General features: G+C 48.3%; 2 protein-coding genes across 2 annotated transcripts in view; both read left to right on the top strand.

The window, feature by feature from the left end:
- The window catches only part of PIGS (phosphatidylinositol glycan anchor biosynthesis class S), a 1,033,024-nt gene that overhangs the window by 752,645 nt on the left and 255,455 nt on the right, over positions 1-24,924 (top strand). The gene's annotated exons all lie outside the window — the stretch shown is intronic.
- NOS2 (nitric oxide synthase 2) overlaps positions 1-24,924 on the top strand; it is a 38,495-nt gene that overhangs the window by 4,730 nt on the left and 8,841 nt on the right. The window contains exons 3-20 of the mRNA XM_049789007.1: positions 222-312; positions 1,030-1,152; positions 2,617-2,765; positions 6,190-6,352; positions 7,080-7,171; positions 8,483-8,624; positions 8,702-8,841; positions 10,368-10,542; positions 10,635-10,736; positions 12,115-12,309; positions 13,557-13,639; positions 13,989-14,133; positions 15,243-15,347; positions 18,604-18,653; positions 19,917-20,091; positions 21,112-21,244; positions 21,981-22,059; positions 23,432-23,613. Coding sequence (XP_049644964.1) covers positions 222-312; positions 1,030-1,152; positions 2,617-2,765; positions 6,190-6,352; positions 7,080-7,171; positions 8,483-8,624; positions 8,702-8,841; positions 10,368-10,542; positions 10,635-10,736; positions 12,115-12,309; positions 13,557-13,639; positions 13,989-14,133; positions 15,243-15,347; positions 18,604-18,653; positions 19,917-20,091; positions 21,112-21,244; positions 21,981-22,059; positions 23,432-23,613 — 2,324 coding nt within the window. The remainder of the gene's footprint in view (positions 1-221; positions 313-1,029; positions 1,153-2,616; positions 2,766-6,189; positions 6,353-7,079; positions 7,172-8,482; positions 8,625-8,701; positions 8,842-10,367; positions 10,543-10,634; positions 10,737-12,114; positions 12,310-13,556; positions 13,640-13,988; positions 14,134-15,242; positions 15,348-18,603; positions 18,654-19,916; positions 20,092-21,111; positions 21,245-21,980; positions 22,060-23,431; positions 23,614-24,924) is intronic.

Raw genomic sequence — 24,924 nt, 5'->3', positions numbered from 1 at the left:
CTTGCATTTTGGGCCTTGTAGGAAAAAGGCATAAAACAAAAGCTGGAGGGAGGTGCTGGTGGGACCTGACCCTCCCCTATCACAGCCTCCTTGACTGGAAACCATGAGTACTTCCCTCTCTTGGATCTTGGACCCCCCACCCCCATCCCGCCTATTGAGTGAGGGATTGGCAAAGGGGCCATTGAGATCGTCCATCTCACCAGAGCCATTTCCTTTTGCAGTCCGGCGACACAGGATGATCCAAAAGGCCAAAACAGCCTCAGCCACAAGCTCCGGAATGAGTCCCCCCAATCTCACAAAAACACGGAAAGGGTCAGTGAGTCATATGGGTGTGGGAAGCCCCTTCTCCCTGGCTGGGACAGGATATGGAGAAAGGGTCTGGGCAATGAGTGGAGACTTAAGGGGGCCCCTATGGAAGCAAGGAGAAGCCCTGGGAGAAAGGGATGAGACTTAGTGATCAATGATAGTGGGCTAACTGTGGAGGATGGCAGCATGAGAGTAGAGAAGGACCTTGTGCTAAAATACCCAGTCTGGGAGCCTTATCCCAGGCTTCTATCTGCTCCTTCTGCTCTGGATTCAGTGTGCCAGAGGGGTGGGAAACAACAGGTAGAGGTGGGAGAAAAGGTGGTTTCAGGTTCTTAAATGCCTCTTTAAGGCCTTTTCTCTCACCCCATTTCTGTTGTCCCAGTATTGGCTGTGACAGAAGTCTCTTCCAGCTCTGATCTTCTCCCTCCTCTGGCCATCGCTCTGTGGGAGCATTTGGCAGCACCTGGGTGAAGATAGAAGTCTGGCCAGTGGCCCAGGCACCTGGAGCTCTTTGCAGGCACTTGTCCAGATGGCCAGGCTGCTGGGGGAGGAGGAGGGAGAGGTCTAGAAAGGGGATGTATGAGGTCCTGACCTGTAGCCTCAACCACAGTCTGTAACCTGCCACATGTTAAGGGAGGGGCCTGGATGAGACCCATGGTGCTGGGGTTGGAGGTGGTTGAATTTTTTTTGTTGAAATTTTTGCTTTTATTTCCCCCCCCTTAGAAATCTCCAGAACCCCCAGTTAAGACAGATGTGACCCAAGTGACCTGCCCACGGTACATGAAGATCAAAAACTGGGGCAGTGGGACCAGTTTCCAAGACACACTTCACCACAAAGCTAAAAAGGTGATACATCGGGGTGTCCCTGAGAACCTCTCTTGTCTCCAGTTGTTGAAGCTGCTGTGGGCACCTTAATGGATAAAACGGCTGTATTGTTCCTCTCCTCACACTATAAGTCACCACTGTGTGAGTCAATAGCATTAGGAACATCCTGTGTTTCCCAATGGTAATAGGAAGTCCAGTATACCAACCCCCAGCTGTCCCTTCACTCCCATCCTACCCCAATAAAGGAAAACCAGAGGTGAGCTAAGTGATGACAGAAATGAATTATTTCTTAGTAAGTCTGATTTTAGTCCAATATCAGGGAGGATTCTCTGGTAGGACTGACAGAATTTCAAGTAAACTTTAAGGAGAAGTAGTGAGCCCCTGTCACTAAGTAGATCTAATTGCTACCAGACAGGTTGCTGGAGAGGGGTCCAAATGTCTAGTGAGTGGTTGCATTAAGTGTCCTTAGAGACCCTTCTCACACTCTAAGTGTCTGGTTCTAACTGTGGGATGTTTTCTGATTGCAAGTTGAGGAAGAGTTGAAAGATCATGCCAAAAGAATGATTTCTAGATCTTCCAGAAGTTACCATGCTTCTCATCGGGGTGTACTTACTTCCAGTATTTTTCTTGCTTCTTCCTCTGACTTTGGAATTTATATTTCTCATTGTCATCTGTTTAGACAGATGCTAATAGGATTCCCAGAAACCACACCAGTCTCTTTTGATAAGATGGTAGCTGAGATGTTATAGGTCAACCTGTGGCCATTGCTATGGGTCTGGGGCTGGCTGGGAGCCAGGCTGGAGACTGAGCCTTGACTGTGGTGGAGCAAGCCCCCTGTAAACTCCCTGAGACTCCACTCCTGGAGCAATAGAGGCTTGGGTGGGCAGAGAGTCCAGTGGATTCCAAGGCAGAGGAGCTGGAGTGGCTAGATTGGAAGGAAGTGGCCAGGGTGTATGCTAGCAGGAAGATGGGGATATTTGGTCCTTCAGGAGAAAGGGGGTGCTATATAATGGAGGAAAGAGGTAAAGCATGAAGAAGGACAGGGGTACAGCTGCTCTGCAGGAAGATAAGGTACAGTTCTTCAAAAATATAGGGTACTTGGGATGCCAGAGCTATAGTGGGTAGGGCATTTGCTTTGCACAGATTGACCTAGTTTTGATCTTCAGAATCCCATATGGTCCCCTGAGTGGGTGATTTCTGAGCACAGACCAGGAGTAACCTCTGAGCACTGCAAGGTGTGGCCTAAAAACAAACAAAAAAATAAGAAATACAGGGTACAGCTTTGCAGGAAGATGGGGGTATAGTTTTGTAGGAGTACAGGACTTTATGCCTGCAAGAAAAGGGATGCATCTCTCTTCTGGGAAAATGAAGGTGAAGCTCTGCAGGACAGGGGTATACCCCTCTTCCTTCTGCAGGAAGCTGGGTGCTGGACCTGCAGGAGCTCAGCAGTCAGCAGCTCATCTGAATCCCTGTCTTTCTCTCTAGGATCTTGCTTGCAAGTCCAAGTCTTGCCATGGGGCCATCATGAACCCAAAAAGTTTGATCATTGGACCCAAGGACAAGCCTACCTCCCCAGATGAGCTTCTACCTCAAGCAGTTGACTTTATCAACCAATATTATGACTCTTTCAAAGAGTAAGTTGCTTGCTCCCCACCTCTCTCAAGCTCTCTCATATCCAGTCATTTCCCTCTACCTCAGAACCCTTTCCTGAGCAGATTTATGGAAGATGCATAACTAAAGCACAGTTTTCCTAGGGAAAAACCCCAGAGTAGAGTCTCAGTGACAAAGAGGTGTAGCAATAGTGATAAACAGTGGGATTGGGAAGGGGGCAGTGAAGAGGTAGGAAGTACAAGAGGTAGGGGGCTTGCCTTGTCCAGGACCAACTTGGATTCTTTCCCCAGCACCCCAACATGTCCCTGAAGCCTGAGTGCAAAGCCATGAGTAAGCCCTGATCATAGCCAAGTGTGACTCAAACACCCCACTACCACCACTACAAAATTAGTAGAATTGGGAGCCAGGGAGATAGCTCAAATAGAGCATCTAACATGGGCAGGGCCCTGGGTTCCAGTCTTAGCATCACATGGGTGTGAACTTGGTATTCCCTGAGCATCACCAGCTCTAGCCCCAAATGCAAAAAAAAGAGGAGATGGAAATGTAACTTGGTTTGAACTGGCTTTGCTGTAACTAGTCCTGGTCCTGTGTCCTTGGGCTTTTCTTCCTCATCTTTGAAATGATGAGGACAGAACCTGGTTCATAAGATTATTGTAAAGATTCAATAGCTTTAGATCAGTGTCCTGCAAATAGCAAACTTGATTAAGAATTAACGTGTACTTACATTAATTACATACTTACATTAATGTATACTTACTAATGTTTATAGCTGGCATGGTTTCAGTCTGTCTCTTGAGAATGAGGATCTTACATAAGAGGCTGTAACTAGCTGGGTTTCTGTGCTTGAAACCAGCTGACTGATGTCAAAACCTCACTCGGAAACAGCAAATACAAGAACATTTTAGTCCCCCTAAAATGAGTCTGACAATACCAAGGAACTTTAAGGCTCAAAAGGCATCAGGTGACAATAAAAATCACCCCACGAGTGAGCAATGACCCAGAGCCATCCATTCTCTGTCCCACTATTTGTGTGTGTGTGTGTGTGTATGTGTGTGTTTGTGTGTGTGTGTGTGTGTGTGTGAGAGAGAGAGAGAGAGAGAGAGAGACAGAGAGAGAGAGAGAGAGAGAGAGAGAGAGAGAGAGAGAGAGAGAGAGAGAGAGAGAGAAAAGCTCTGGGACGGGAAGACTCTTGGTGGGGAGAGACAGCTATCTCCACACCCAGCAGCTCCTACTAGGGAGCGACCTTGAAGATAAAGAGTGCCAGTGGCCCAGTATTTTGTCTTGATGGTACGTCTCTTTCCTTTAATCAAGGAGAGTTGTAGAGACCCTGAGCACACAGAAAGAAAGGCCATTTTGTTCCACTCGCTTTAATCAGGAGCACATTCCTTAGATAGTTCTGCTTGTTGCCATTTCTAAAGTCTTGGTGCTGGTTTGGAATCTCAAGGTTGGTGTGTTTTTGTGTGGATGTTTGAGTGTGTATGTGAGTGGGTTTGTATATGAGTGCAAGTGTGTGTTTCAAAGCCTTCCTACTGGAATCTCTCCTTGCTGGATATTAAACTAAGTGGGAAGGGTAGAAGCTGATCGAGAGGCCAAACAATAGCTCAAGCAGTAGGGCATCTGCCTTGCATATGCTAACCTAGGACAGACTGTGGTTTGATCCCCTGATGTCCCATATGGTCCCAAGCCAGGGGCGATTTCTGAGCGCATAACCAGGAGAACCCCCTGAGCATCATCGGGTGTGGCCCAAAAACCAAAGGAAAAGAAAAAGAAGCCGATCTATGTCCATGCCCTGCAATCTTGTTCTCCAGGCAGTGTTGAGACGAGAAATAGCTTCAGAGTCGCTGTAACATGTAGGCCACCTCCTGGGAGCCCACCCAGGCCTGGGCTTGCAATCCCTCTGCATCTCTGGACTTGCAATCCCCCTGGGGGTGAAGGTAGAAGAACAATTGGGGTTGTTGTCCTGACTTTGCTCTTTATCACACATGCCACCCCCATCCCTATCCACACTTTCTAGTGATCTTATGCCAGTGGATATCAATCTTTTTACTCCCTCAGGTCAATCCCCATCCACAGACCCATGTATGAAAATCACAGCCTTAGTTTTTTATTTATTTATTTATTTATTTATTTTTGCTGTGATTCCAGAAGTTGGGGGAAATACCTGGCAATGCTTAAAACTTTCTTCTGTTTCTATACTCAAGGATCACTTCTAAGAGTGCTGGGGGCATCATCTGGGGTGCTTGAAATTGAACCCAGTGAGTTGCATGCAAGACAAATCCTTTACTGTACCATATCTCCAACCCTAACTATTGTCCTAAATGTTGTATGGTCACAGAAGTGCAGAAAGCCAGAAAGGAGGAGCTTTGTGGGCCGCTGGAAGCTCACAGAGCTGCTGCAGGAGGGGTCAGCTCATCTCTTTTTTTGTGTGTGTGTGTGTGGTTTTTGGGTCACACCCGGCAGTGCTCAGGGGTTATTCCTGGCTCCAGGCTCAGAAATTGCTCCTGGCAGGCACGGGGGACCATAGCCGGGATTCGAACCGATGACCTCCTGCATGAAAGGCAAACACCTGGGGCCGGGCGGTGGCGCTAAAGGTAAGGTGCCTGCCTTGCCTGCGCTATCCTTGGACGGACCGCGGTTCGATCCCCCGGTGTCCCATATGGTCCCCCAAGCCAGGAGCAACTTCTGAGCGCATAGCCAGGAGTAACCCCTGAGCGTTACCGGGTGTGGCCCAAAAACCAAAAAAAAAAAAAAAAGAAAGGCAAACACCTTACCTCCATGCTATCTCTCCGGCCCTGGGGCAGCTCATCTCTTACAAAACAGAAGTTGTGGGGCCGGAGAGATAGCATGGAGGTAGGGCATTTGCCTTGCATGCAGAAGGACGGTAGTTCAAATCCCGACATCCCATATGGTCCCCCGAGCCTGCCAAGAGCGATTTCTGAGCGTAGAACCAGGAGAAACTCCTGAGTGCTGCTGGGTGTGACCCAAAAACAAAACAACAACAAAAAAAACAAAACAAAAAAACAACACCAGAAGTTGTCCTGCATTGTCCTGGATCAGAAGATAGGACAGAGCTGTGGCCTGTTGAATATTCTTGAGGTATCTGGGATGGCTGCATCACTTGCTTGTGTTCACTAGGATGACAATAATGAGAAAAAGCACCTGGTGCTTGAATCCTCATGGATTCAAGGGGATGGAGCAACTCTGGAATTTGGAGTGTGAAGATAAAAGTGTAACCAACTTCTTGTTTCAAGACAGTTCAAACCCATAAGGATAGAGCATGGATCCAAAGATGGGTCCCTGTGAAACTGGCTGAAGAAGGCAGAATGGCTCAGTGAGAGACCTCTTGCCCTCTTGCTGGCCTATTTGGGCTCCCAAGTCTGTGCTTTGAATTAATCCCCGGTGAGGCCTTCTTGTTATTAATCTTCCTGATGTCTTCCTGTCCCCCAGGGCAAAAATAGAGGCATATCTGGCCCGAGTGGAAGCGGTAACAAAGGAGATAGAAATAACAGGAACCTACCAGCTGACAGGGGATGAGCTCATCTACGCCACCAAGCAGGCCTGGCGCAACGCCCCCCGCTGCATTGGGAGGATCCAGTGGTCAAACCTTCAGGTGGATTTCCGTTGGCAGAGGGAGAGGAAGGTGGGGGGAAGCAGTCAGGCTGGGCCCAGGCTTCCCAGTCTGAAGTCAGAGTCCAAGTGCTCTGGTCACTGTCCTGAACCCGATGAGGCTCATGGCCTTCCCCCTCCCCTGACCCCAGCGGCCTAGAGTCCAGTGTCAGCACCAGGATTTCCCAGTTGACCTCCTCTCTTTGCTCCTAGAAAATGCTATATTTGTTATATCCTCAATGGCCAGAGAAATTACTAATTGTTTGATCCTTTGGGGAGCACTAGGACAGGGAGATCCACCTGGCTGACCCCTGACCTGTGGAGGGCCCATGAAATGTGCTCATGTTGTATAGGGCCTGAGCTGGACTCTGGTTCATGGGACAGGGCAAGTAGGTACTTGGAAATATTGCAAATTTCTCAGGTCTCTCCTGAAGGGTTGTCTAAGTTCTTAATGAAAGGAGAATAGTTGGGCAGGGCAGCCCTGAGACAGCTGTGCTGACAAAGAGAGGGGTTACAATCTCCTGCCCAGTGTTTGGGTGATAGGAACAGAGTGGGGGAGAACCCCCTGATAGAACTATGCAGTTCAGGGGATCAAACCTGAGGTTCCCACATACACAACCTATGCTCAGCCTTTTGAGCCAACTTTCCAATCAGGCCACTTAGCTTCTGATCCATCCCATAGTCTCGTCCCTCACTCACAGTCCTTGACCACTGGTTCTTGATTCCTGCAGGTCTTCGATGCCCGGAGCTGTACCACTGCCCAGGAAATGTTCGAGCACATCTGCAGACACATCCGTTATGCCACCAACAATGGGAACATCAGGTGAGTGTTGCTTCAGACAAGCAGGGCACCGCTCTGCCCCATGACTTAGGGGAAGAGAAAGTGGGGCAAAGAGAAAAGGGAAAGACTTCGAGCCCTCAGCAGACTTCCCCTTTATTTTCTTCTGCTGTGGAGCCTTTTGGAAGGACTGAGGGGAAACCTTCAAGAAGTGACTTTTTCTTTTCTTTTTTTCTTTTTTTTTTTTTTTTTGGGCCACACCCAGCGGTGCTCAGGGGTTACTCCTGGCTGTCTGCTCAGAAATAGCTCCTGGCAGGCACGGGGGACCATATGGGACACAATGGGATTCGAACCAACCACCTTTGGTCCTGGATTGGCTGCTTGCAAGACAAACGCCCCTGTGCTATCTCTCCGGGCCCAAGAAGTGACTTTTTCACTGCTCAGACTTAGGGCACCCGTTTTGGGGAGGTGCTAGTGAGAGGTTGGGTTCCCAACAGACAGTTCTTAGAGATGATAGAGTCAGTGCCCATGCACCCATTGCCATCCCTGCCCACCTTACCCTGCTCTCCTGGAGAGGTTATAGCTGACAGAACTACCAGCTCCCTCTAGTCTCTGTTTAGTTGTTGATGTTTTGGTTGGTTTTTGTTGTAGTTATTGTTATTGGTTTCTTATTGTTTGTTTTTGCAATGCTCAGGAGTTTCTTTTTTGGGGGGGGGGTTGTTTTTGGGTCACACTCGGTGGCACTCATGGGTTACTCCTGGTTCTGTGCTCAGAAATCGCTCCTGGCAGGGATGCCAGAAATTGAACAAGGGTCCCTCCTGTGTTGGCTGTGTGCAAGGCAAACACCCTACTGCTGTACTATCGCTCTGGCCTCTTAGAAGTTATTTTTGGTTCTGCTCTTAGGAATTACACTTGGTGAATTCGGGAGACATATGGGATGCTGGGAATCAAACCCAGGGTGCCCATGTGCAAGACAAAATCCTACCCATTGTATGATCTCTCCAGCTTCTCCTTTAGTTTTGTTTGTTCAGCAACACTCAGTGCGAGCGGATTGGGGACCTAGCATAGGATCCGGCTGCAGGCAGGGAACTATGTTGCAGCTGTGAATTGTTCCTACCTTGTAGCTGTGGATTGCTTCCTGGAGAGGCAATCTCCGTGTGGGTTTTGAAGGAAACGTAAGAGCTGTAGGGGAAAGAAGGGAGAGCATGTGTCTGGAAGTGAGCACATTATATGGAGGCCAGACAGAGCAGGAGTGTGATTTGGGAAGCAGTGGGGCAAGAGCATGGAGGGGCTGCAGGGGGTGGCTAGGAGGCCTGGGGCCCAGGTGGTAAACACCATATCCTGGCCTTGGCGAAGGTCGGCCATCACTGTGTTCCCCCAGCGGAGTGATGGGAAGCATGACTTCCGAGTGTGGAACTCGCAGCTCATCCGCTATGCAGGCTACCAGATGCCCGATGGCACGATCCGCGGGGACCCGGCCTGCGTGGAGTTCACCCAGGTGCGGACAGGGGCGCACAAAGAGGACGGGGAGGGCACAGGCCTGTGTCTGCATGTTCACAGCCCCTCTCATCCCAGCTGTGCATCGACCTGGGCTGGAAGCCTAAGTATGGACGCTTTGATGTGGTGCCACTGGTCCTGCAAGCCGATGGCCGCGACCCAGAACTCTTTGAAATTCCTCCTGACCTGGTGCTTGAGGTGCCTATGGAGCATCCAAAGTAAGTGGCTTCGGGAGATGGAGGGAGTGAGTTCACATGTGCTGTTTCTTTGTTTTCGGGAAACCCAGGGCTCCCCCCAAACTCCCATCAGTATCTGCTGATACCCCAAGAGCAGGCTCAGGGCTGTCTTTAATACCTTGGAAAGTGATTTTGAGCTTGAGTCTCAGGCCTCAGGCCCTCGGGGATGGATTAGCACTTTGGAAAAGCAGAGGTCAGAACAATAGGGCCCTAGAAGTCCAGAGCAGTAACCACAGGAGAAACCCTTAGGCAGATCTGAAGTTACAACACTGAGTAGCTGAGGATTCACTGGCTAATCTTTCTGCTAACTCTCTACTAATTATAGCATGGGTTATAAGACTACAGTACTAAAGAGCCTCCCCTCCATGGGAGGGATGGGGCTCACTGGGTACTAGCACTTGGCTGGCATGATAAAGCCCTATGTTCTATCCCTGACTCCCTAAAGGCTCCTGAGCACTGCAGGGTGTAGCACAGGGGACCCTTGAATCCTGCCAAGTGTACCTTCCACCCCAACCCTCTAATATGAAAGAAAACAGCGCTTGGTATTGGAAAGATAGTTCAGTATATAGAGCACTGGCCGTGCACATGGCTAACCTAATCCCCAGCATCCCATTGGTCCAACTGAGAACTATCAGAAATGATTCCTGAGTACAGAGCCAGGAGTAATCCCTGAGCATCACCAGGTGTGACCTCAAACTTTAGAAAAAAATAAAGGAAAAAAAGAAAACAGAGTTCTTGGCTTAGCTCCTTCTACAGACAATACTCACAGACTGACATTCTTGTGTGTTTTGAGGCGCACTCTGTAGCAGGCACTGGACTGGACTCATTTTTGTTCCCTGAATATACAGGGCTCTGCCCCACCTCAGAACCTTTGCACATGCTCTAGTCTACTCTCTTTCTGAGGTGCTCTTTCCTCATAACTATGCGGCTTCACATCTTGTTGTCATGACATTCCCTGTTGTTCCCTGACCTCCACTCCCCAGCAGCCTTCTTGATTCCCGGCCTAGAGGAGGCATCTCCTCCCTCACTCTAACACAGACCCTGCTATTTCATTTCTGTTCAGAGTCTAGACGCTAGACTGAAAGCTCTTTGAGGGTCAGTATATGGCTTCTGCCTTCAGCAATTCCCCCTCAACTCCTGGTTGAGTACCTACCATATCAGTGATCCATTCTCAATATGTGTAATAATAATCCCAAGTTTGATGCTTTTATATGTCACTGATGGGGATTTAGAGAGGCAAAATAATATCAGTGAGGGGTGAGGCCAAGTGTGAGCCCAGGCTCTCTACACCAGAGTCCTTATTCTCTATGCTAGATCCTTGCTGTTTAGCCCAGGGCCTATTGCTATAAGTTGGCATGAGTGAGTGGGTAAATAAATGCATATCAAGTGCATGATTGCTAATGCACAGGATCCACCTCTTGTATCTGTTGCCTTTTCCTGGAGCTCTTTTTTCGGGGATTGGATGTTGTGAAAGAGGGCAAACGTGAAGGCTGTAATTATACCACCAGGTACGAGTGGTTCCAGGAGCTGGGGCTGAAGTGGTACACTCTGCCTGCAGTGGCCAATATGCTGCTGGAAGCAGGTGGCCTTGAGTTCCCGGGGTGTCCCTTCAATGGCTGGTACATGGGCACAGAGATTGGGGTCCGGGACTTCTGTGACGTCCAGCGCTACAATATCCTGGAGGTAACATGGACCTTCAGGTGGGACTGGTATGGGTCTGGCTTAGATGGGCATTGTCTAGGAATTTCCTCACACCTATGTCTCTGCCATTACAGGAAGTGGGCCGAAGGATGGGCCTGGAGACACACAAGCTGGCCTCCCTCTGGAAAGACCGAGCTGTTATTGAAGTCAACATCGCCGTGCTTCATAGTTTCCAGGTTAGAGAATGGTCTGGTACAACCACTAGCCTCCTGCTCAATTTCCCTCTCACTGCACTGCTCACTTGTTTGTGTTTCAAGCGATGACTGGACATCTGGGCTATGTAAGGCGTGGTGCGGAAGTTACAGAGATTAACTGGCCCTCTGGCTGACTCTCCAGCCTCTGGTGTTGGTATGAATGCTCATAGCCACAGGCATCTCTTTCCCTCCCAAACAGGTCAGCCACTCTACTGGAGCACTGAGTCCTGTCATGTCCCAGTTTTTACTGCTGAAACTGTCCTCTCTGTCTCCTGCAACATCAGGGCCTCCTCTCTAGTGCAGTCACTCCTATTAATGTACTAATGAGCTGGAATAACTCTCAATGCAACTAAACAATTTCTACCCCTACCCCCCAAAACCATATTGCTCCCAGCTACTACATGGCTATTTTTTTTCCTTCTCCTTCCCTGCCCTCCCTTTCCCTTCCTTTTCTTTCCCTTTTCTTCCCTCTCTTCCCTTCCTCTCCCATTCCTTTCCTTTCCCTCCCTCTCCTTCTTTTTTCTTCCCTTCCTTCCCTTCCCTTCCTTCTCCTCCACACCTCTCCCCTTCCTTACCCTTTCTTCCCTCCCTTCCCTTTCTTTCCCTATCTGCTCTACTATCAATCCCTCCCCACTTTTCTTTCTTTTCCTTACAGCCAAACCATCTACAGGGCTTATTCCATATTCTCCTCCATTCCAGATATGCAGGAATTCTTGTTACTTTGCAAACTCATTCACATATCTCCCACCATAGGGCTTTTGCCTGTGCTTTCCGCTTCCCACAAATCATCCGTTGATGGTTCCTCCTCTTCTGAGAGGGGCCCCTCACCCCTTATTCTTCTAGCTTCCTTTGTTAGACCTTGAATTCTGCCACTCTTGTCCAGGACACTCACTCCCTTATTCCAGATATCCTAGCTTTTTCCTTCCATCATGGCTTTGCTTGTGGACTAAAAGGCACTTTAGCAGACCCTCTCTTGCCGGGCCATTATTCTACTCTGAATCCAGAAGCATGAATGGTCCTGGATGACAAAACCAACAAACTGTGCTAAACAGGTGAAGGAGAAGCCTCATCCACATGACAGACCAGATCAGGAATACCCTTGCTACCCTAAGTGACATCCTCTGCCTTTGACCCCCAGCTGGTTGATGTTGGACTGACAGTACCTTCTCTCTCATGTGCCACTCTTTCTCAGGAACCTGTGTCTCTTTGCTCTGTGGGCAGCCTGTGTGGAGCCATGTAAGGTTGTAGATGCTTTGGGAACTCTTTTCCAGTCTGTGGATGGGGAAGAGGTTGTGGCCATGGTCCCCACTCCAGATGCCAACTCATCTGTCACTCTGCTTTTCACCTTCATCTGTTTCAGAAGCAAAATGTCACCATCATGGACCACCACTCAGCCTCTGAATCTTTCATGAAATACATGCAGAGCGAGTACCGGGCCCGTGGGGGTTGCCCAGCTGATTGGATTTGGCTGGTCCCCCCAATATCTGGGAGCATCACCCCTGTGTTCCACCAGGAGATGATAAGCTACGTCTTGTCCCCTTTCTACTACTATCAGGTGAGGACAAGGCCTTCTCTCCTCTCTACCTTGGGAGCACAGGCATGGGAAAGGCAATTTATGTGTGAATAGTGTTCACACATCTACAGGGATGTGCACACATACGTATGTGCCCAACATACCTGCAAGGCCACAGAGAGAAAATGTGGTCCATTTAGTGATGTTTAGGCTTGGCTTAAGGGAGCTGAGCAGGTTTTGTCCACTCAGAGAAGAGGAAGGAATGAGGACAATGTGATAGTACACCTATAGGGCTCTTGCCTTGCATGCTCTAGCCTGACCTGAATTCCATTTTTGGTATCCCATATGAACCCCTGAGCCCACCAAGAGTGAATCCTGAGTGCAGAGCCAGGAGTGAGTCCTGAACACCACAGGGTGTGGTACAAAAAGGAAAAAAATAGCAGAGTGGAGGAAGGAAGCAGATACCTCTCATGCACCTACTGGTCCAGTGCTTTGATGTGTTGGAAGTTCCCAGGAGTCACTGCACTTCCCACCCCAGGAGGCTGGAGAGTCATGGGTCTTACAAATAAGAGCCTGGCTCTTGTGCCTGATATGCAGGCTGTGGGTTCTGGTGTTGTTTCCTGCCATGCACTCTGGAGTGTACAGCTTCCCCCTTCTGACACTTAACAGCCTAGGAACGAGCTCCAGGATAGGAAAGGAAGCAACAGTGCAGCCATCACCCAGCCCAGAGTACACTCAGCCACCCTGATGCTGAAACAAGCTCACCCATAGTCAAATAGGACTTTATTTGGTGTGGGAATAGTGTGGGGACAATGATTTGGTGTGGAGACACTTGCCTGGTACATGGCTGACCCAGATTTGATCCCCAGCTCCCAAACCCCACCTGGAGTGATCCTGAGCTCAGAGCCAAGAGTAAGCCCTGATCACAGCAGGATGTGACCCAAATCCCCTTGACCCAGTAAAAAGTATCACAGTTCAAACTATACATTCTAGAGCTTTCCTACGATAAGACACTGAAAATAAAGGAGAGATGGAACCCCTTTCTTCCAGGGCCCAGTAGCGAGAATACAGTCAGCAGACTGACCACAGTGTCAGCCTCTGTGCTGGACACTGAGGCTGCCACTCTGAGGGAGACAGACATATCCTGGGGTGCAGAGAAGTGCAGAGAATAGCACCTGCTCACTGGCCCACCTCTCCTATAGTCAAAGGGGTCAACTGCTTCTCCTGGATCACCAGACCAATCTAAGCCAGGCTCCTCCTAGCCCTCACACCTGTCTTCTTTCCTGCAGGTGGAAGCCTGGAAAACTCACGTCTGGACAGATGGGAAGCGGAGACCTCGCAGAAATGAGATTCACTTCAGAGTCTTGGTTAAGTGAGTGGCAGCAGCTGGTACTGGTGTTGTACCTACAGTTCCTCCCTCTGCTCAGTCCCCTGCAGAGCTTGGGAATAAGGGAGCTAAGAGAAAGATGTCTGGGGAGTCCACTCCCTCCATTAGGAAAGTCCAGCAAATGAGCCATCTTGGCTGACTTTGAGCTCCCCCTTTCATCAGGGGCTGGGCAGTGGGGTGGGGGTGAGGGTCTCCATCACTGTTGACTATTAGAGAGGTAGATACCACCTCCTTTCATTTGCCATGCTTGGATGCTGACCCAATACTGCCCCCATGCCCTTCTTGGAAGCTGCTGAACCCACAGGGTCCATGTATCTGTCTGTCTGTCCTGCAGGGCCGTACTTTTTTCCTCTGTCCTGATGCACAAGACCATGGCATTCCGAGTCAGAGCTACGATCCTCTTTGCAACAGAGACAGGGCGATCGGAAATGCTGGCCCGGGACCTAGGGGACCTGTTCAGCTGTGCCTTCAACCCCAAGGTAATCCACTCAAATGACCCTATTATCTACCCATGTGCAGAGAAGTCTGAGAGAAGTTAAACATGCTTGCTTTGCCCCTGCTGCCTCAGAGAAATGCTGCTGTACTTTATGAATCTGTGAATGAAGTAGAGATTGTGTTCAGGAGTTCCCACACTTACAGTCAATACGTTTCTCGTGGTGCTCCGGTGAATACAGTTAGAGAAACACTTGCCCAATAAAACCAAGTTTTATGCAGCCCAGAGAAAGGTAAGGGATGAATCAGCTAAAACAAAATCCCAAGGCAGACAGCAGTTCCTCCATCACTGATATTTTCTCCTTTATAAAGCTTTCAGACATAAAGGGCAGACAATGGCCTTGTGGGGATACATCTCATTAGAAATTATTGAGGACTTTTGGGAGTGACAGGGAGATTTGGGGCCACATCTGGTGGTGCTCGGAAGCTACTCCTGACTCTTGCATGCTTGTATTACCTGGGAAAGAACCATGGTTGGCTACATGCAAGAATCTTTTTTTTTTTTCTTTTTTTGTATTTTTGGGCCACATACGTTTGATGCTCAGGAGTTACTCCTGGCTAAGAGCTCAGAAATTGTCCCTGGCTTGGGGGGACCATATGGGATGCCAGGAGATCAAACCATGGTCCTTCCTTGGCTATCGCTTGCAAGGCAGACACCTTACTTTTAGCACCACCTCTCTGGCCCCAGCATGCAAGAATCTTAACTCCTATTCTGGCCCCTGAGATTATTTTTAGGACAAACAGCTGTGTTCTGCAACCCAAAAGGCATTGTCAATTTTATGCCAACCCTGCTTTGATGGAAAATCCATGAACACTCAGAATTCACACTAGCAGTATTAGTTTGCTGGAGGGACAGTCTCCAGGGCTGGTGACATGTTTGCTCTGGGGTGACATTCGTTTGATGAATCTGGCAAGTGGGAGGCCCAGGTTTCATCCCCAACACTGCAGGGTACCCCAAATACCTCTGGGGAATGATGGTGTGAAAGAGCTGCCATCTCCTTGGCCTGCTGTGCCCTTCCAAGAGTACAGACACAGCACAGAGGTCTCCCAACCAGTGGGATACCCAGGGCTGACTCCATCCCATCCTGTGTGGCAGGTTCTCTGCATGGACGAATACCAAATTGACAGCCTGGAGGAGGAGCAGCTGTTACTGGTGGTGACCAGCACATTCGGGAATGGAGATTCCCCCAGCAATGGTCAGGTGAGTGCCAGAGGTTCCAGGGGCCTGGGAGTAGGAGAGGGCCTCAAGAGGACCAAAGCTCTTTGGGGGATGATAAGGGACAATAAGCGTGCTGCCTCTCTGATTATCCTAACTGTGGCCCTTTGCTTCACTCCTTGGGGTCCTCACTCTCCCATGTGTCACCTGTATGTGTGTGAGCCATATGGGGGTTCCCAGACTTCCCTCATGTAATGATGGATGTTCAAAGGGAGCCACAGAATTCAAGTGCAGAGCATCAGGCTCGCTCTTGAAGTCCATGTTCTCCCTTGAACATGCCTCTATATCACTTTCAGGTGTGTGTGTGTGTGTGTGTGTGTGTGTGTGTGTGTGTTTGCTTACCTATTACCACTTGAAGAAGCCTGTGTTCTCTCTTGAACGCATTTCCCCCTCTTTCTCCTCTCTCATTTTAGTGAATTTCATTCCATTAAAAAACTACCCCAGTTTACAAAACAAACAAACAAAAACTAAAATAAAGTACAGATTGCTATATAGCACCTTCCCAGTGGAAAGTCAGCAGAACCATAAACCTATCACAACCAAAAACAGTTATTGAATTTCATTTATTTATTTTCTGTATTTGAGGGAAATGGCCTCTCCAGTGGTGCATGGGACCCCTAGGTCATTCCTGGTAATGCTCAGCCACCCTACGTGGACCTGACAGTTCAGTGTTGAGCCTGACTGTAGGAACAGGAGTGTGGATCAATGAGTATACTGTGCAGGGGATTAAGGTCTGGGCCTCATACTTGCAAGGCCTGAGTTCTATTTCTTTAAACTATTTCCATGGCTCCTTGTTGGCTTTTAACTTGGTTCTTTATTTTTTGCTTGATTCTGTTTATTTTTGTTTCAGTACTGGGGCTAGGGGCTCCTCTTTGCTCAATGCTTTGAGGTTGCTCCTGGCAATGCTCAGAGAACTTTGAGCACCTGAGGTCAAATCTGGACTCCCATAGACAAAGTAAGACGTGGACTCTTCGAGCCATTTTCCCGACTCTATATTTGGAAAAGTGTGTTTGGGCCACCCTGATAGTACTCAGGGGCTATTTCTAGCTTTGTGCTCAAGAGTGACCCCTGAGGTGTTAAGGACCATAAGGTGGTTGTAGGGGTTACAACCAAGATTGGCAGGATACAAGGTCATCCAGAACTTTCTTTCTGGACCCCTGTGTTGTTGTTGTTTTTTTTAAAGAAGTGATAATAGGGGCCAGAGAGATAGCATGGAGGTAGGGCGTTTGCCTTGCAGGTAAGATTACTTGTAATATCTGGGATGGAGTCACATCTCCCCCTTCTCTGAAATATAAATGAAGCTTTTGTAATATGACCCCACCTTTAGCCAAAGGCGGGTAATATTTCCAAAGCAACAACATAATAAAGTGAAAATTAACATACCAGCCCTTTTCAAAAACATAACATTTCTGCAAAATATACCATACACCTGTAACTTAAAATTCTTTTAATGCTTTTTTACCAAGCACTATTCCGGAACTTTCGTGTTCCTTTACTTTTAAACTATTTGGGGGGAACTTTCTGTTCCTATTAACCTTCCCTACACACAAGCACAAAAGCATACATACAGACCATACATTTTCAAAAACAGGCTTAATACGTAAAAACACACAGTAACACATTATACCAAGATAACATCTTTATTTAGCCCTAGCCAACAGATGTGGCTGCTAACCATTTACGCATTCAGCCCTGCATTCTTGCTTCTCCCTCAGCCATAGCTCTCCATCCAGGTAAATGCCAATTCCTCTCCATCCTGGCCAAGGACCAAAAAGACCCTAATCCCTTGGCCCAAAGGCCTTATCTAACCTTCCCAAGACCACTCCCAGGAATGGGCGGGGTCTTGCAGGTAAAGATACACGTAATATCCGCTTTACACGTAATATCCGCTTCCCAAGACCCCTCTGAGGAATGGGCGGGTCTCAGGTAGATACACCTAAATCCAGGGTGGAGTCACAGTCCCCCAAGCCTGCCAGGAGGGATTTCTGAGCATAGAGCCAGGAGTAATCCCTGAGCACTGCCGGGTGTGACCCCAAAACAAAAAACAAACAAGAAAAAGAAGTGATAACACAGCAAGAAGAGTGCTTATTTTACAAGCAGCTGACCTGGATTCAATCCCTGGCATCCCATATGGTCCCCAGAGCACTGCTAGGAATGATCCCTGAGCACAGAACCAGGATTAATCCCTAAGCACTGCTGGATGTGTCCCAAAAGAAAACAATAATACAACAACAGAAAAAGAATAAACATGTGCTGCCTGCCAAAAGTGAAAGAAAGAAAGAAAGAAAGAAAGAAAGAAAGAAAGAAAGAGAGAGAGAGAGAGAGAGAGAGAGAGAGAGAGAGAGAAAGAAAGAAAGAAAGAAAGAAGGAAGGAAGGAAGGAAGGAAGGAAGGAAGGAAGGAAGGAAGGAAGGAAGGAAAGAAAGAAAGAAAGAAAGAAAGAAAGAAAGAAAGAAAGAAAGAAAGAAAGAAAGAAAGAAAGAAAGAAAGAAAGAAAGAAAGAAAGAAAGAAAAAGAAGGCAAGAAAGAAAGAAGGCAAGCATTAGAAAGATGTTAAAGCTCAATTAGCACCAGAGACTGCCTTCCTCATGTTCAAAAGACAGGAAAATGTTATTTAAATAGTTTAAATATTCAGAAATGAAAAATACAGTCTGTGACTTGAACAGTGGGTTGGTGTTGTCTTGCATGTGGCTGACCAGGGTTCAATTTGCAGCATCCCATATGGTCTCCCAAACTTTGCCAGGGTGACCCTGAGTGCAAAACCAGGAGTAAACCCTGATCACTGATGGGTGTGAATATCCCCCCCCCAAAAAAAAACACCTCACCTTCTTAAAGTGGTTTGACACCTTTTGCTGGATCATGGACCATCTAGGATCCAGTAACTTCTCAGGGTTATTCCAGGAAAATCGGAAACCTTCCCCTCCATCCACCCCACTATACTCAGTGTCAGTTTTTCAAATTCCAAACAAGGGTGTGTCTCTCACCCTGTTAGGAACCTACTGGAATAACATGATGATAGACAAGTCTCCCTCCACTGCAGCTTGAGGACTGGGGGGGCTCAGCTGCTCAGCATCTTTCCTTGAGGGCCACCTGATTTGTTTTGGTCGAACTTGTCCCTGAGTCCCAACTGGGTGTTACCATATAGAAATACTCTGTAGGTCTGGAACTTGCTGTGGGTCATCTGAAAGGGGCAGTGTATTGGTTCAATCAGTCCTGAGAATTGTGCTTCTCACTCTTTCTAGAAATTGAAGAAATCCCTCTTTATGTTGAAAAAGCTCACCAACAAGTTCAGGTAAGACTGTTCCCTCTCCATATCCAGCCCAGAGTGTGGGGTCAGGTGTCAGAGGTCATTGACTCCAAGGTCACTGAAGGAATGCCCTCTGGACATTCTGGATTTCTTCTTTTTCTAAATTAAACCTTTTTAAATAGGGGCCGGAGAGATAGCATGGAGGTAAGGCATTTGCCTTTCATGCAGAAAGTCAGTGGTTCGAATCCTGGCATCCCATATGGTCCCCTGAGCCTGCTAGGAGTGATTTCTGAGCATAGAGCCAGGAGTAACTCCTGAGCACTGCTGGGTGTGATCCAAAACAAAACAAAAACCTTTTAAAATAGAATTACCATGGACTTTCAAGTCACAAAGTTATGTATAGTAGAGTTTTAGTCCTACAATGTCCCAACACCCATCCCTTCACCAATGGCCATTTCCTTCCACTGATATTCCGAGTTTCCCTCCTGCCTCCGAAAGGTTTCCCAGGTTTCCATCCTGGCTCTTAGAGGCAGACACTCTATACCTCTTTTCAGCTTTTCATCTCCTCCAGATTGATCACTTCCCTCCACTACCAATGCTGAATTGTATCTTTTCTGGCCTATCCCCCCAATCCCCACTTGGCAAACTTCCTACTGTCAACCAGTTTTCATGCTCATTGTTTCTATTGCTTCTGGGCAACTGTTATTCCCATACTATGCTTTATATCCCACAGGTAAGCAAAATCATCCTGTTAAATGTTTTAGTTCTGATATAAATAATGAAAATACTTTCCCAAAGTGTCTAAAATTTTTTCATAGTGCACCAGTTAATGACAGAATTCAAAAAAGATAAACACTGTGAACAAGGAACACATTTTTATTTCTATTCATAATTCATAATTGCCCCTTAACAATTTTATAATTATATTCACAACTCTCATAAATTGTGTATATTCTGTCTACCTTCACACTTTGGTATTTGGCATCATGTTGAGATATATATCACATGCATTGATCTCCCCCAACAATACTCAGAAGATTCACTAAATACTTTAAAAAAAATAAACAAAGAGCTCAACTGTCAAGCACTTGCTTTGCCCATCAAAGCCCTGGAAATCCTGTATCTAGGCTGAAAATTCCATTTGCCTACACCAAGCCTGTGACCAGGTCAGAGAAGAGCAGAAGTGGAGGGGGAGTGAGGGGATCTTAGTTGTTCTTGCATCCAGTAAGGCCAGAGACTGGCCTTGGGAGTCATTGGTTGATGCTCATGCGGTGGCTCACCCTGGTCTGTGTGTGTCATCTTGGGCAGGTATGCCGTGTTTGGCCTCGGCTCCAGCATGTACCCTCAGTTCTGCGCCTTTGCTCAAGACATTGACCAGAAGCTGTCTCTCCTGGGGGCATCTCAGCTCACCCCGACAGGGGAAGGGGATGAACTCAGTGGACAAGAGGAGGCATTTCGTGGCTGGGCTGTGCAAACCTTCAAGGTGTGTTTCACAGTGGGAACTGCCGGGATGCACACACAGGGCTGGTGGTGAGGATACTTCTGTGCCTAGTGTCCCAGGAGTCTGTCCTCCAGGTGTGGTTCAGACTTAAGTGCACAGAAAAGCTTGACTGAGCAGATATTCCAATGTAAGGAGTGGCACCCTCCTGCCTCAGTGGAGCCTCATCACAAAGGTCACTTCTTTTTTATTTGGATGGCCATGCCCAGTAGTGCTCAGAGCTTTGCATGTAGGAATCACTCCTGGTGGTTCTTTGGGGACTATATGTAACTCCTGGGATTGAGTCTAATTTTCTTGCATGCAAAGCAGGTAAATTGGTACTATTGCTCCAGTTCTTTTTTTTTTTTTTTTTTTTTTTTTTTTTTTTTTTGGTTTTTGGGCCACACCCCGTGACGCTCAGGGGTTACTCCTGGCTATGCGCTCAGAAGTCGCTCCTGGCTTGGGGGACCATATGGGACACCGGGGGATCGAACCACGGTCCGTCCTAGGCTAGCACAGGCAAGGCAGGCACCTTACCTCTAGCGCCACCGCCCGGCCCCTATTTTCTAGTTCTTACAGATTGCTTCTTGACCTTCTAGATTTTTCTGTCTCCATCCAGAGAGAATCTGAGGATACACTCAGCTGAGTCCTTTGGACCTCTCTCATTATCTCAGTCATGCCTGTGGCTCACCCATGCTGATTTAGAGGCTCCTGCATTCAGGCCAAACATTAGGATAATGAGTAGGGCACTTGCCAGGAGTAGTCTGACCATTGCGGGTATGGCCCCAAAACAAAAAGAAAAGAAAAGAAAAGAAAAAAGAAAGAAAACCCAGCTTGTTTTAGAACAGGTGAACTCCTACACTGTGGACTTGGAGTAGTGGGGGTCCCCCAGCTACCTCCTGATGTGAATATGCAGTACAGAGATCAATATTTAAATGGGGCCCTGGAGTTCTCCAACACACCAATAGTAAGGACCTCAGAAATGCCCAGATGGTGGCAAACTCTGTCTGCTCCCTCTTCCTACAGGCAGCCTGTGAGAGTTTTGATGTCCGAGGCAAGAACCACATTGAGATCCCCAAACGCTACAGCTCCAACGTGAAGTGGGAGCCACAGCACTACAGGCTAGTGCAGGACTCACAGCCTTGGGACCTCAGTAAAGGTACTTTACCCCTTATGCTACCTCTTCCACACACCCCGGGAGCTAGCTTGTCTGCCCTTTTTGCCCAGGGAAGGGATTCTGAATCCTCCAAGTATGGTCTCAGACACCACTAGGGCCCTTGGAATAGAGGGCATGGCCCAGGCCCCCAATTATCTCTCTTGTTGCATCCAAGAGCAAGGAAGAAGTGTGTCTAGGGAGCACACACACACACACACACACACACACACACACACACACACACATGTCCTGCTCTATGAGCCCTGGTTCATCCTGCACAACAGTTCATAAATAGAAGCTGAGGGAAGTGAGGTCAACCACTTCCATGAGCCAGCTGGGATGTGAGTCCAGCCTTCCTGCACTGGGCCCTTGAGCTGTGGAGTCCTCTTTGTGGGAACTAGGTCGGGGAGGGGCTGGCATGTAGCCCCTCCTCTTTTCTGGAGCCTAAGTATAGAGGTTTGCAGGACTGGGAGTGAGAGGGCTCCTCTCCTTCCCGCAGATCTCCACATCTAGTGCCTACATCTCATCTCCCAGTTCCCAACCGCAGCACATCTCTCTGTCCTCTTTATCACGTGATCAGAGGGCTTTATTATTTGGGATCTAGAAACAATAGGTGGAATTGGAGAAAGGAAAGAAAACCTCAGCACCACTGCTGGGGCCTCAGGAGCAAAGTCCTAGGGTCATAGCACATGGCACTACCTCCAGCAATGCCAAAGAAGCCTTTCCCATCTCCCCACAGCCCTCAGCAGTATGCACGCCAAGAATGTGATCACTGTGAATCTCAAATCGCTGCAGCCTCTCCAGGGCCCAAAATCCAGGTAGGGAAGGGTGAGGGGGGCTTCCTGGGTGGTTTTAAGTAGATCTGATTTTAGAGAAGGAAAGAAAGACCTAGAGAAAGTTTGTCTTTCAAGGGAGAGGAGACCATGGTTTCTGGGTGTCAGCAATGAGCATATCTAAGATTAGCTTAGCGGGTAACTCCCACGCCCTTTCATCTAGTCTCCATCAGCCAAGGGCCTTCCCAGCACAGAATTTATTGGGAGAGGGTTCCACATCCCGTGATATTCAGGGGTAAATCCTGACTCTACACTCAGGAATTATTTCTTGCAGGCTTAGGGAGACCATATGGGGTGCTGGAAATTGAACCTGGGTCAGCCTCATGTAAGGCAATTGCCCTATCTACTGTACTATACCCTCTTATAGCATAGAATCTCATACTTGGTCCTCATCTTTTTCTTTATTGCACAACTCAGCTAAAAGAGGAGCAAAAAAATGCAAATTACTAATGCATGGGTGTCCCAGGAATTGGCTAAGGGCCACTTCTGGTATTCTCAGCCAACTGGATTGGACAGGTTGATGCTCAGGCCCAGCTATCTGGTACCTGGCAGTTCTGGGGGCCACAATGACACATACAGCAGTCTCAGAGGCTTCCAGGCCTACACCCACCTACTGAGGGGACCATGCAATGCTGGGGTTTAAACTTGAATCCCTATACCAGCAGTCTGAATGGATGCTTTGCAGTCTCCAGTTCTACATTTTCCTCTGAGATATTAGGCCTGAGCACAGAGCTAGGGCAGCCCATAACAGCCCAGATCATCATAAAAAGTTTTGGTTTGGAAGGACAAATCCCAGGCAGAGTAGACCAATATTAGGGTTTATCTGTAGATTATCTGTGGGGAGAAGTACTGGGCCATTGCTGATTCTATTGAATTATCCTTAGCCAGACTGATGATGCTTGGAGAACTGAGTAGCTCAGGGCCCTACCACCTGAGCTCTCTACCAATAAACCTCTAATAGGTTTAGTCATTCACTGGGAAAACTACTTATTATTCAAAGAAGAAAAGGGTTGGTACTGAGCTCAAGGGGAATTTGTCCCAGTGCCCACATATCTTGGGGAGGGTGGTGCTTTTGTTCAGTGAAGTCTGTGGTTAACAACATAGGCCCTGGAAGGTGCATCCCACCTCTCCCCATGGAGGAGCCACAGAGCCCAGCGAGCCCTGGGCTCTCCTGGTACCCCAGCCCCAGGGTCTGCCTTGTATGCAAGCCAGAGACCCATGCTCAGGGTCCAGGAAGGAAATAGAAAGCTTGGAAAGGAAGGTCCATTTCCAGGGAGATGCCCCCACCTCCCCGCCTCAGTAAGGACCCAGGAGAAGCCTGGTGGCAGTTCCAGAGACTCCTTGTCTTTCCTTCCAGCCGCTCTGTCCTCCTGGTAGAACTTTCCTGCAAAAACTGTCCCAGCCTGAGCTACCTGCCTGGAGACCACCTCGGGGTTTATGCAGGCAACCAGCCAGCACTGGTCCAGGGCATCTTGGAAAGATTGGCAGATGGCTCTGTACCCCACCAACCCGTGAGCTTGGAGACCCTCGACGAGAGTGGTGAGCCTGCCTGGCTTCTGTCACTGACACCCTCTCTCTCTCTCTCTCTCTCTCTCTCTCACACACACACACACACATACACACACACAACACACTCCAAGCCAGCTGGGGTCTTGAACTGGGAGCAGCTAGACCCTGTGCTCTTGCAGGATGGGTGGACAGGAAATGGTAGATTAAAAGGAGCTTCTTTTGACTCTTCCCACACCAGAGAAAGGGTGTCTTCTTTCTTTCTTTTTCTCATCTACCCCTGATCTTTGTGGATAGACTGGTTCATTTATTGTCCAGATATTTATTTGCATCTTTATTTGTCTATGTTGGGGCCATATCCAGCAGTGCTCAAGGGCTACTACTGCAGGCTCTGTGCTCAGAGGTTGCTTCTGGTGCTGCTCAGAGGACCTTGCAGGGCCATAGAAAGAGCCCAGTTTGCCTCCTACCTGTAGAGCATATGCTCAGCCCATTGAGTCATCCTCCAGTGACTGCTCACTGCCTAGTATAGGAGCCCCAGGCACAAGGACATTTGTAGTTATTTCAATGATGATGATGATAGGCAGTGAGCACTGGCTAGGCAGTGCCAGCTCATGCATGTTATATGCATCAGGGTTTTTAGTCTCTATAAGAAAGATGTGCTCCATTTGCTGGATGACAGACATAATAGAGTAATATGCACAGGGGAATGGTGAGCTTTGAAGCTTGAATCCTTGCTCTGAAATTGGGAGCAGATTCACTAAGCCTGAAGCTGTTTTCTCAGCTTCTCAGTGGAGATGGTAGAACCTTCCTTGGAGAATGGTAGAGAAAGTCCCAATGAGGATTCCCACCCAGGGGCCCAATGAGGAGTCACAAGAAGGAGATACACGTGAGACCTTCACCTCCATTCCTGCAACAGATAGAGGGAGGAAGGGAGAAATGCCAAATTTAGATTTGTCCAGACTGCCAAGAAGGTTAATCCTTCTGAGTGTCCCCAGTCCCATGTGTCACCTCTTTGCCTGCCATTGCTTCTTGCTTCTGCCTCTAGCACCTCATTTATTCTTCCTTCAATGATGGAAAGTGAAGCAGATCAGTGATCAGAAGGGCTTGGCTCCCATAGTTCTTGTCCCAGGAAGGTCAAGCACCCATTCCTGTGCTCAGGAGACATCCCAGTGTCTAGGCTCAGCTCTAGAGGAGGGAAAGATACCTGTGGCCAGAGCCTCCCAGCAGACTACCCAGACATTTCTCTCTCACAGATGTGCACCCCAGGGAGAGTGGCCAGAAGGGAAATTAAGACACAATGCCTGGCATTATCTTCATAGTTCCCCTCAGTACCACATGCCCCCT

Source organism: Suncus etruscus, chromosome 1, assembly GCF_024139225.1.
Source record: "Suncus etruscus isolate mSunEtr1 chromosome 1, mSunEtr1.pri.cur, whole genome shotgun sequence".
NCBI lineage: Eukaryota > Metazoa > Chordata > Mammalia > Eulipotyphla > Soricidae > Suncus > Suncus etruscus.
Note: the sequence above shows the minus strand (reverse complement) of the source record. Positions and strands in the feature narration are given on the sequence as shown.